We start from the raw sequence: 12,720 nt of genomic DNA, 5'->3' as shown, positions 1-12,720 counted from the left end.
TGCAGTCTGAGATAAAACCTCTCGTCAGCATCCAGCCTAAAAAAAGACCCCGTTATAATTATTCATGTGAATGTATTGTGCATAAAATATATATTTTTTTTTTTACTAATTTTCAGAGATAAATGTTATTTGATCATGAGTCAGTTGATCTAACATTTACACGTCTCATTTCACAGACAAAAATAAATAAAACTGACAAAAAGGCAACGTCACGTCCTTCAAAGAAAATAAAAAGCCCTTCACAGTTTACTGTGTTTCTGTCAAGTTTTATGAGTAAAAGACGCACACAACAGCATCATAATAATTTTGAAGTTTTTTATTCTTCATTTGACTAAGTGGAGAAAAAAATGGGTGAAACAGCCCTTTAAATTGGTATTGCTGGATTTCAGGCTCATGGTGGGTGTGCGTGTCAGTTATGAAGACGATTGAACACGTACCAGCCACTTTATTAGGTACACCTGTTCAATGACATAACACACATCCAATCCAATGCATTTAGGGCAAGACAAGTTCAAGATGATTTAAGTGAATTTGAACATGGCTGTTGGTATTCAGTGTTACAGAAACACACATCACATCATCTCAGAGAACGGTCCAAATAAGAGACAATATCCAGTGAGCGGCAGTTCAATGTTCAATGGGTGAAAATGCTCAGTAGATGTTCGAGGTTTGAAATAATAATAAAAAAGGCTCTGCAGAATCCTTAAACACGCAACATGTTGAACCCTCGAGCAGAAAGAACAGAAGACTGCTTGATATTTATAATACACAGCAAACATCAAACTTCCTGGTTTTTGAAAGTGATGTTTCAAAACCTTCAGGGCCTGTATTTTTTTCTTCTTCTTTTTTTAATCTTTTTAATTAAAAAAATAGATTAGGTTAGATTAGATTAGACTTTATTGATCCCACACTGGGGAAATTCAGTGTTCCAATAAACCAAAATGCTAAGGGACATCAGTTCTTGGCAACAATCAGTTCACTCCAATTGTTCGAGTCGTTTTTTAACCTCCTTCAAGGACGGTACAGTAGCATCGTCATACTACACTGCTTCATGAGGACAAAGAAAATCGATTTATACCGAGTTAAAAAAAAAAAAGTGTTGCAGCCTTTTCCCGGAGTTACAGGAGAAGCAAAAACCTAGAATGGAAGTAATGATCAACAGGCCTACACATGAACAAAGGACTTCAGATACACTGAGAGAGAGAGCGAGAGAAAAAAGGAGTTTTCTTTGTCGATTGCCATATGGCATCAGCTTGAGTAAATGTTGATTAGCCAACTCAAACACAGAAATCAGGACATGTATTAAGCCACTTTAGAAACAGCGGGAACAGTCCAAATGTTGTTTCAGGCATGCAGGCACTGAGCTGCTGCCAGATCTTCTCTGCTATTGTTTAACGATTGTGCCCACCATTTAAGGGAGGTTAAGCATAATTACTTTGACCCAAAATAAAAATAAATACTTCGCGGAGTTTCGTCCCTAAATGACCCCTAAGTTTAGCTCGGGATTCTGTTACTTTTTGTGTGAATAATCAGGACAATCCCTGTCTCTGCGTGTACTTGGACCACTGATAGAAGCTGCTTTCATCTGCTCAAGCTAAGTGACTCCAGGTCTTCTACTCCAGCATTCTCCTTTCATCAACACCTAAAGACATTGGCTTGCCTCGCCGGCGCAGTGGAGTCCCTGCAGCCGACCCTTTATCTCTGGTCCTCGAGATAGACGCGGAGGACTGAGAGCTTCCTGCTCCTCGTGTGTCTCTATCTGTATCTGCGTCACTGCCCGATAACAGCAAGTTTACCGGCAGGCTTCACTTGATACTTTATCTCAGATGGGGAGTGCCAAAACGGATGCGCACAAGTATGGGATGGATCCACATTCCCTAACATGGGGCTGTGTGTGGGAGTGTTGGGATTTGGACACTTGTCAGCGATCGGAGTATCAAACGTGTGCGTGTCAACAAGTGTCCTTCTTTATTTGCCACACACAAGGGAAGGAATGTGTGTGGGTGGGTCTTTATCAGACGTAACTCACAGATTTGCCACAATGACAATGAAACATCTATTAGTTTTTCAGGGTTCCCACACCTGCGTTGACATCAAATTCAAGGACTTTCCGGGTCCGAATTCCCTCAAATTCAAGGACGGGATGTCCCGACACAGCTTAAGATGGGGAGGACAAACTTGATGGGACACCACTTTTATTGATTTGCTGCACGCTCTGAGTCTGGACCAGTGATTGTCCTTGGAACCTTGGTCAAAGGTAGTCTTTGCAATTTGTTTTTGGTGAGACAGAGAACTTGGAATTGTCATTTCCCAGGCATCACGTCGTCAGTTCCTCTCTTGTTTAACTTTACTCGCTCATTGTTCTGCATGGAATCTCACGCCACAACACAATTATGACTTGACGCTTGGTCTGCATAGGACTAGTCTACTTACAACAAGCAACGCAGGGCGTGAAACAGTAGGTGGAGTCGTAACAAACAAGGCAGACTTTTGCCTAAATATCAAACTATAACAAATTTCAAGGACCTGTGGGAACCTTCACTGTTAAACTAAATCACAATTCAAATTTTTTCAGTTCCATGGGAGCATCTAAACTGACCAACTACACACTTTAGGTGTTGAGGCCAAAGTTGTCCACAAGGTAAAATAAAGTATCGGTCATCTAAATCAGCAATAACGCAGGGTCATACATTTCCAAAACACGTCCAGTTTAGTCTCAAATATCTGGAAGTAAATACTTGTCAATTATCTGGCCATGTCGTGATGTGTGCGGTACAATCAAATGAGCCCTATGAAGATGAGTGTTGACTGCAAGGTTGGACGTGAGGTTATCACAAACTCTTCACTCTCCCTTCACTCTCTCTTCGAGCTGAATCCTGACAGCCACACTTCACGTGATACAGAGCTGCGGTTGGCAATGTTACAAAGTTATTATTGTTGTTTAGCTTTTGCATGTTTGTCATTCGTCAGACTTGAGTGAGGAATTATCACAATCAGATGTCACTAATCAAAAACAAAAATATCAGCCTCCTCAAACCAGATTTCTTTAATAAATGAATCTTTAATAAATAGTGACAAACTGATTGAAAAACATTGGTAGCTCTCCGTTACAGATATGACACCTGAGAACCTATCATACCATTTTGTTTGCGTTGGACTGTGATCCCCAACAAACAAACAAACGTCTCCATGTGAACTGCTTAACAGTGATGAATGAAGGGAGAAATTTTTATTATAAACAACAAAACGTTTGCAAAGGTGACAGTGTTTGAAATGTCTGGACAAAATGACGGATCATATGATCGTGCATAACATCTGGAGTTAAATGGTCCACATAAGCAAACACAAGGAGAGATGTGGAAGTGTGTGAAGATATAGCCTCACCCCCTCCACCTGCAAAGATGCGTGTTCTCCCTCCATGTCTATGGCGAGTGCTGACGAGTCTGTTTTTTTCTTTTTTTACACGATCTACACGATAACCCAAGAAGGTCCTGCTGTGCTTCCAGGATCGTATTGTTCATACATTGTCATCTGTTCTTTCCCCCCCCCCATTGTCTCCCACTTGGTTGGTGGTTTTCTTTGAGCTGCTACTGCAGGAACAGTATACTGAAAGCCATGATGACACAGCAGCAGGCCACCCAGGGGCTCTTCCGCTCACCTGGAGAGAAGAAATTATACTTATAAGTTCAAAGCAAAACTGTTGAGTAATTATTCAAAGGTAATGAGCGGGAAAAAAAAAACCCAAACGTACCTATTCTGGCACACTTCCAGAAAATTCCTAGCAACCTAAAGGAGAGAATAATAAAATATTTCAAACAGGATTTTTCACAGCACAGGCAAACTGTTATTATAATAATAATAATAATAATAATCTAAAGATGATTAAATCACACAGTGAAGGGACAATATGGCATTCAGACTTTCCTGATGTGCCCGTGTGTATTTGTAGATGTTAAGAAGCCAACTTTCTCCAACCTAATACTAACCAGATGGTGTCCACATCCTGTCTTAAAATGTTCTTTAATTGATGTGGATTAAGTCTTACTTTACAGGCTCCACAATCTTACTTTTTCTAATTAAAACACACATTTTTAAAATGTACCTTGAGATATTATTCCAGGGTGGGGGGGTGGTGTGGTATTAGACCCGTTTCTGCTACACGAAAACATATTTCTATAATGTGAGGCAGCAAATCAATTAAGATAAATGTTTGCTTGCACTTTAGATGACAAATCAATTGAGAGGAAAACATTACTTCATCCCAGCTGCCGCTCTCATTTGCTTAAAAAAAGTCCCTCTCCTTGCCCCAGTTGTGTGTGTGTGTGTGTGTTTTTCGGGGGGACGTGCAAGATTTATTTGTAGAAAGTGATTCATAGTTGGTACATCCAAGAAAAATAACCATCCAGTTGCTACTTAATCCGTCTACATCAAGAAGTGTCTCTGATTGCCTGAAAAATAACCATGTCAAGAAAGTGAGTTCCAAAAAAAGGGCTGGGATGGATCCACTTTTTTGTTTGAATTAACGGTCTGTGAAATTGAAAAGGAATTATCTCAAACTGCAGGCCAAAATATACTATTATTCTTTATGTTTGACACATTTGTATGATAATTGAAATTAAAACATGTATATATTTGGTTTTGCGGCTTGGTATGACATGATCACTCACTCAGGAGACAGAAATTGGTATTTTAAGATATCAAGGGTGCATAATTGTTGGATTATTAATTGATTACTTAATTCATTGTCAACTCCTTTGATAATCAATTTATTTTAGAGTTTTTAAAGCTTCTTAAATGTCAATATTTCATGGTTCCATTGATCTATTTGATAAAGATAGCATTAAAACACAAAAAAAGACATCTGAGAACATCATTCTGAGGTATGAGAAACACCAATCAACATTAATCCAGATTATCCATCATGAAAATGATGTGGCTCTAATGAAGTGGTATTACATACCCAGTCTTGTTCTTGTCTAACAAGCTGGGAGCCATCGCTCTGATGTAGGCACAGGTGCAGATCAGGAGGAGAATCACTGTTAGCAGCGACTGGAAGTTGAAAATAGCCGACTGAAAGCAGAAAGAAAATGATACGATATTAGACACATGATCTGATGCAGCTCGGAAGCAAAAACAAATAATCTCAAAAACACTCCAGTTGATTATGTACGAGACTGATGTTATGCGACTTGTGCTAAGGAATGTTGTTGTACCAGCTGTTCAATCTATTGGTGCGACATAGAAGCGACTGGCTGTGTAGACCTAGTTTGAGTCAAATGACTGTCAAAGATTCATCAGCATGTTTCGTAATTAGCTGCTCATCAGAATCAGTGCTTAGAAGTGTGGATTTGTGACGGCACAGCGTTTTCCTCTTTGACTCTGTTTGTGTTCTTGTTTGTACTGGTCAGCTGCAGCACTGCTTCTTTTCACTCTGTTTTTTGGACAATGGACATCTTTCCATACAGTTCTATGAAACTTAAAGATGACACAAGAGGACCACAAACCTAAAACAACAAATCACCTCATTCTGCCTTCTTTCTTACCTTGCTTTAATTTACGTATGCTGATAAACTGTCAGACAGCACATGACACTCACAATATTTCATACCACATCAAACAGACTGGGATGTTTGTGATAAACTGCTGTCTATTTGTATATAAAAAGCAAACATCCGCAGCTTTTAATACCATGTTGCTTCCAACATGAAAACAACAATATACAAGCGTTTATTGAATCATTTTGAATCACTGTCACTGTAACTCACCCTGTAACACAATTCATTTATAATTTGTTTTATTATCTATCTTTTGGTGAATTTTTCTTAGATTTCTATCTACTTTTAATCATTTGGACCTCGGGTGTGGCAATAATACGACATTTGCATAGCTATTTCAAGACTGCATTGACTATTTACATGGACAACCTAACCACGACCTCGTCCCTAAACGTAATCATTACAACCTTAACCCAACCATAATACACATGTTATTGCGTATATAACTTTAACGGGAGCCTCGGGAATAAAGCTATGCCTCATCGGGGACATATAGTCTTGATAAGGTCAGCGATTGGAGCAGAAAAGGTAAAAAAAAAGAAAGAAAAAAAAAGGTGAAACAAACACACACACACACACACTTGTGGTGCAACTACGTGGCAAACCCTGCGCTGCTTGTTTTGATTTTAGTCATTATTACACATGTTTAACCCTTATGTAACATGTATATATGGCGCTGCCACTTGACTGAAGCTGACGTTATACACTCGTTATACGCATCTTTACTGACAAGGCGATATTTACAAATAGAAAGATATAGCTACATTGCTAAACCTGTTAGCACATGCTAACTGGGTTGTTTAGCCTTCGCTTACGATACGTCTCGCATTCCCGCAAATGCGAGCATTGGTTATTGACATTGCGACTATGCCCGCTGTGTGTGTGTGTGTTTGAGATTGTGTCTGTAAAAAGAAAAGAGACGTTTAACGAGCAAAACAACCGAAACGAACTCACCATTTTTGTTTCAGAGTCAACGCCACATCACACTTCCTGCTCTCTCTGGAACGTACGTTACGTAAGCAATAGCAGTGGACGTACGTACGTTACGTGTCAAACGTCGTTCGCTGATTGGCTGAGAGGGAAGAGTTGAAAGTTGAAACCGGTTCAAACTGACTTGACAGGAGCTGGAGCAGGAAAGACTGAACACAGAGTACTTCGTTTGGACGTCGCAGCAGTTAGTACACACAATACCGTAAGTCTCCTGACAAAATGTGATTGTTAAAAGTATTTCCAACAACATCATTTCAATGAATTCAGTCCAACTGTTTGTAAAACATGATATTTATCACGCAGAGCGTTGCAGTGGGTGAGTCCTGTCAAAGGTGTGTTACCTGCACCTACCATAGATAGATACATAAAAAATGAAATATAAATGTAATGTAATACATTCTCGTGTTCCACCACGCTATATAAAACAACTTAAAGGTACATTTTGATTTTGTGGGATACATCAAAACAAATCACAACAAATCAGTTTTATCTTTATCTTACCAAATCATAATATGCACTGAATATATGTGTGTGATACTCAAGGTACACTTAAAAGAAGGAAAACAACATCCTAAAAAAAACTTAAGGATGAAAACAAAATTAAAAACCAGGAGCATAAAACCAACAACCCCATAGAGTGGAAACAAATACTTAATATATCAGAAAGAGGTGTCGATCTGAATGCAATCTCTGCCTGATTATCACTGTTTATTTCAGGCTACTGGACAAATCAGTTCTTACACTGATTAGATTTGATCACCAACATTAAAATTAACTATTTTGATAATCGATTATTCGATTTGAGTGTTTTCTAAAGAATCAAAACCAGTTTCTAAGATTTTTCAGCCTCTTTAATGTGAATATTTTCTTAATTTCTTTGCTCCCTATAACAAAGAAATCATTTACTGAATGATGGTTTGTGGACAAAAACAAGACATTTGAAAGCATCGTCATTTCCAGGTTTGACAAACACTGATCAATATTTTTCAGCATTTTCTGATATTTTATGGACCAAACAATTAATCGAGAAAATAATCGCCATCATCGTTAGTTGCAGCGCTAGTTAAAATACAGTGGTGTAAATAGACTGAGCAAATTCAGCTACTTTTCTCAGGATGCTGCAGATTTATTCCCAATAAAATAATTTGTTCTCTCATCATCCTCCTCCTCTTCCTCACATATACTTCACACACTGGTATAGTGACATTAGATTAAGATGTAGTGAGAGATAAGGTGACTCTAATACTAATACTTAATTATTTGTTTAGTTTTCTACACACTCTGGTCAAATTTTCTCAGCTCCACTCTGCTCACGTACCCTGGCATATACAGTGGAACAGTATTTCTGATTTCCCCCCAAGTACCACCAGAAGAAGCTCGCATACGACTGGCGGTACACGTACCACAGTTTGAGAACCATGGGATTAGAGGTAAATCAATAAGAATACGTGCAGGAAAAACAGGTTCAGCAAATCACGTCACGGAAATGGAAAAAAAAATGGCCAGAGAGAGGCGAGGCAGCAGAAACTTTGATTGGAATTTATAGGTAGTCGTCTTTATTAAATCTTATTCTCTCATTTTTGTGGTTTACGTTTCTCTCAAAGGGTTTAATGATGACATAGCCTTCCTACCAACGATATGTCTTGATTTCGTTTAGAAATATGTTTCTTGAAACTTTCTCAGCCCTGCTCCTGCCCTAGACACTCCGAGAAAGCTGTTCATGTAGGAAAATATCTGTCAGATTGCAAACCACACATAAATAGTTTTTTCCATATTTTATTAAAAGAGTGTGGAGGAAAACTTGGCGTTGTTGAGTGGAAAGTCTGCTTTTTAAAAAAAGATGAGCAAGTGTAAGGAGTCTCACGTCCCTGCTACGTTTTTTTTGTTTACTGTCTACGGACCGATTTAAGATTACAGCGCAACACATATATACACACCATGACTGCACTCAGATTAAAAATATGACGTATTATTCCTGTGGAATATGTTTTGTTACATGAAAGAAACTTTACAAAAAGCCTTCCTCAAGTAATAGTGAATATGTGTTTTGTATGTTGACTGTAGGGAAGTGGTAGTGACTGCACTGATTACATTTATATGGTCTCGATGCGGTTTTGATCCTCAAATTAAATATGACTCTTATATGATTATGCTGATGGTTATGGAAGTTATGCTGTTGTTCTTTCACGGGTTGTATTGTTTCAGAGTCTCTTATCATCGCGGTCAGACCTGGTATGAGTGATTAAATCATCTGCAAAAGAAAGTGTCTGAATATGTCCTGAGATCCAATCAGAGAAACTACATTTGGAGGTGGTTTGAGGACATGTGTGTCCACATCTCTGAGCTGCATAAACATAGTTCCTCCTCAGCTAATGTCCTCTGACCTGTCTTTTTTAACTATTTTCGCAAATAGCTGTGATCTACCAATTATAGCGAACTATAGTTTCTATAACTTCTTATTCCCCAACCTGTGTGATTCAGAGTGTAGCAGTAAGCCATGGTTTAAAATGAAAACAAAACTGCGGAGTTGGTCCTAAAAAGAACTATATAACCTCTGTGTATTATGATTTTTATGATTTGAATGCAGATGTTGGTATGGTGGCTCTTTTGCCTGCAGCTCACTACTGTTTTTTTCCCCCTCGACTGCAGATTCTTTACTGCTACATTTTGTGTAGTGAAACGTTTTGCTAAAGTAATATTTAATCCTTGCCACACTATGTCACTATGTGAATGAGGCCTTTGTTGCACAAGTTCTTCAGCTAAATTGCGTTACAACACTAGTACTTTTAGCTTCTGTCCTCATCTCATTTTGCACTCAGTGTTTTTTTTTTTAAAGTGTCATCAGATCTCACTGTAGACTTGCATTTATTTTTCCAGACTAAGTGAAGTGATAATGGTCACTCTAACGAGACGTGAGATTGATGCAAATTCATGGCAGGGTGTGGATGTTGTTGTGGCCACTAAGGTGACACTGATGAATGATTTTAGATGACTTTAGGTTTGGATATTGATTATATCAGAGCCTTTGCTAACTTTTTTTATGATCAAAATATTTCAAAAGTGTCCACATGCACGACATGTCAAACAACTCACGAACGATGCTGGGCTATGACCTCATGACCCTGACCCATTAACACTACATCACTGTCTCTTCCCTGCAAACAACAAGAATATAAAAGTGTCCATAGTTGAATTATTGTAGTTTCCCTAAACCTGGATTTTATGTTGTGTTACACATCAGTCAAAGTCTGGTGAAGCTTCATAAATTTAGGCCCTGTTGTAATCATGTAGTCAGTTCATATATGTTTTCAGATTTTAGTTTTTTTTTTCCCTATAATTCTGCATATTTTAATGTTTTTATTTCATTTGCAAAGTGGCTTAAATTGGAGTGAAATGGCCAAGGCACAGTTGGCTCCAGTTTAGGGCAGCCTGCCTTTAATCTCTGATGGATAATGACCACAGAGGACCAGCCAAAGAGTTGTCCTTTTCATCTTGAATTGGAGAAAGCAATGAGGTGAAAGTCCAGGGAAAAGAAAGCCCAGAGGACTGACCAATTAAAGTGGCAGTTAACTGCCTCTGCCTTTTTTTTTTTTTTTTACTCAATGAACATCTAATTTAAGACACAAGATGCATAATTACAGGCTCTTATTTGTCTATGCTCACTATCTCCTGCACGGTTGTGTTGTGTCTTGCAGTTTTTCGTAAAGAATGGTGCACAAGTAAAAAAGGTTATGCATAAAATTAAAGAGCATGCAAAAGTCTTCGTGTGTCAAAGCTTTGGTTCGTGATTTAAACATTCCAGTGATTCTGAAAAAGTGAACAGATGCTAACAGGAAGACTTCAGGACAGACTTTGAAGGCTGAATCCAACTCTCCATTCCTGACAGACAGCACTGTTTATTTAATTGGAGTGTCCTTCTGTCATTACCACCGGGTCATCCTCCCCACAGAACAGATGTTACAGTAACTAATGAGTAGCCGGGCTCATTTCATGGGGTTAAAGTTGAACCTCTCATTCAGCCACTCCCATTTTTGAAGAAGAAGAAGGGTCAACTTTAATCTATTGCTCGCTTCTTTGTGCATGCCCACATATGCACACCCTCGTGTTTGATGTGATGTACATTTCTTTTCGGATGACTGACAGTTGTGTGTGCTCTGTCAGCGTTTTATGGTGGGAGACCCTAGAACGAACGCGCAAAAGACGCCGTCAGGTCATAACTTATAGCGCAGTGTCCGAAAGCACTCTTTTTCATTTTTTTTCAAACATGTCCAGCTTGGCTTTTAACTAGCAATTTAGCTGTCCTTTTCCCTCCATCTCTACACACTTTGCCCTGTATTTAAGCGGGGGAAGATGTCCAACTCACCTCTCACTTCACGTGGAAGCGCTAATCGCACGTTCTGGCGTGGACATCCGCAATCAAGTAAAAGTTTCTCAAGACCTTTTTGAGAGGAAAATCAGTGTGTAGTGGGGTTGCGTGATTAATCATTTTAAAGTCGCACTTTGAAACAATGCAATTACCAAGATGCAAAGGCTGCAATTCTATGCCATGTCTTCTCATTTAAGTCCTTAGCAATGTATACTTATATTGTAAATGAAAATTGCAATAGAATATCTGTCAGAAAAATCACAATTTGATACTTTTTTCAAATTGTTCAGCCCTGGTATGAAATCAGCTAACAAAAATGATACATGGCAGAGATAACATTAGATCATTAGGTCAATAATCAATCAGTTAACCAAGAAGGCATTACAGGGCAAGTGGACATTACCCCACAGGCTTGCTCAGTAAAATAGTTGTAAAAAGTCCTCTTTTGGAGAAACCTTTGTCCTCCATATCTTTAGCTGAATTAACCCAAAAACATTTAAATCGGACAACAACTGTTCCTTTTTTCTTTTTTTTTTGAGACAATATTCATCTGTTTATCTTTACCAGCATGTAATTACCCTGCTGGTGGTCAGGGAGCCCAAACTGAAAAAGCTGCCAGAACCTGTTAATCTCCACATGGTCCCACTGAGTAAGCGAGACCCACATTGAGGACACACGCAAAGACTTTTATTACCAAATCCGAGTCATGGAACAATGAAGTGCATTGATATAGATAGAAAACAACAAAATGGACTGATTGCAGAGCCGTTGTTGGAAGGAATGGCCACTAAACATCTTTTACACAGTCCAGTGGCACATTTTTAATAGTTTGTGGGCCACTATGTTTGATATCCTGCAGGTCTAAACGTGGAGAAACATGAGTGGTACAGTCCGCCAGATCACAATAACAACCGATCCATGTACACCCTACTTCCTGCGAGTGGACTGGGCTGTAGACCTTGGTGCTGGATTTACACTGGCCCTCACTGATGGCAGTTCGGCATGGATCGGAGAAGGTACATTTTTGGATACCAGGCTTTACAGCTGCAGTGCTTAGAATACGCTTTTTACGTGCACTAAGGGCCTTGCTATAATAGTGTAATGGTAATAGAAAATGGACACCACTCACATTTACAGTAACTTATTCATCTAAAAGCTTTGCTTTCTCTGTGTTTTTCTATTTACAATGAATAGAAGAATGTTTACCTGGTATTAATACTGTTTTTTCACGTCTCTGAGGAATACCTGTGTCTTTACAGGTGTCATGATACTGCTGTGTGCCTTCACGACATAGGGATGGTGAAATTTGGGTTCACATGTGCCACAGTAGTAGTAGTAGTCAATGGACATGGGCTTTTCTATGGCTGATACCGATCTTAAGTCTTTCCAATCGGCTTTGTGTGTTTACACTACACATACACACATATTTTAATTAAAAAATAATAATTAAAAAGTGAATATCAAATGCATGAAACAGGTCAGCAAAAAAATAAAGTTTTAAAGAGCAAAAATTGTGTATAGGCCTATAAAAAAATGGCAGAAATTGGGAAGAATTATTGGACAATCCCTACTTCAGACATGCTTCTCTTTTGACCAGCCTTGACTACCATTCACCTGGCTGTCCATACTGTGCAGGCACCTGGCTGAACCTCATCTCATAATAATCTAACTGTTGGTTCCCCTAAACTAGAGGGACAGCAGTGACCTTGTTTCAGCTTACAGGTGTAGAAAGTAGATTAAAACCTACAAGGCTCGTCTTTGTATGTACAAGTCAATGTTTTAGTGTGTGCATGCGTGTGTGTGCGTCTG

At 38.8% G+C, this 12,720-nt stretch overlaps 2 protein-coding genes across 5 annotated transcripts in view; one reads left to right on the top strand and one right to left on the bottom strand.

Moving 5' to 3' along the window:
* Window positions 1-303: 303 nt before the first annotated feature.
* Window positions 304-6,653, bottom strand: tmem167a (transmembrane protein 167A). The gene is made up of 4 exons (XM_058636201.1): window positions 6,510-6,653; window positions 4,961-5,070; window positions 3,752-3,786; window positions 304-3,658 (listed from the first exon to the last, which is right to left on the bottom strand). Exons 1-4 carry the CDS (start codon window positions 6,510-6,512, stop codon window positions 3,588-3,590), a joined length of 219 nt encoding a protein of 72 aa, XP_058492184.1. The 5' UTR covers window positions 6,513-6,653; the 3' UTR covers window positions 304-3,587.
* The window catches only part of LOC131463985 (DNA repair protein XRCC4-like), a 30,858-nt gene continuing 24,782 nt past the window's right edge, over window positions 6,645-12,720 (top strand). For all 4 annotated transcript variants that reach the window (XR_009241130.1, XM_058636199.1, XM_058636198.1 and 1 more), the window contains exons 1-2: window positions 6,645-6,747; window positions 11,771-11,927. Coding sequence is in view for 3 of the 4 variants with exons in the window: in XM_058636199.1 (XP_058492182.1) it covers window positions 11,789-11,927 (139 nt within the window). In the remaining variant the exon portion in view is untranslated. The remainder of the gene's footprint in view (window positions 6,748-11,770; window positions 11,928-12,720) is intronic.

This window comes from Solea solea, chromosome 8, assembly GCF_958295425.1.
Source record: "Solea solea chromosome 8, fSolSol10.1, whole genome shotgun sequence".
NCBI classification, from domain to species: Eukaryota; Metazoa; Chordata; class Actinopteri; order Pleuronectiformes; family Soleidae; genus Solea; species Solea solea.
Note: the sequence above shows the minus strand (reverse complement) of the source record. Positions and strands in the feature narration are given on the sequence as shown.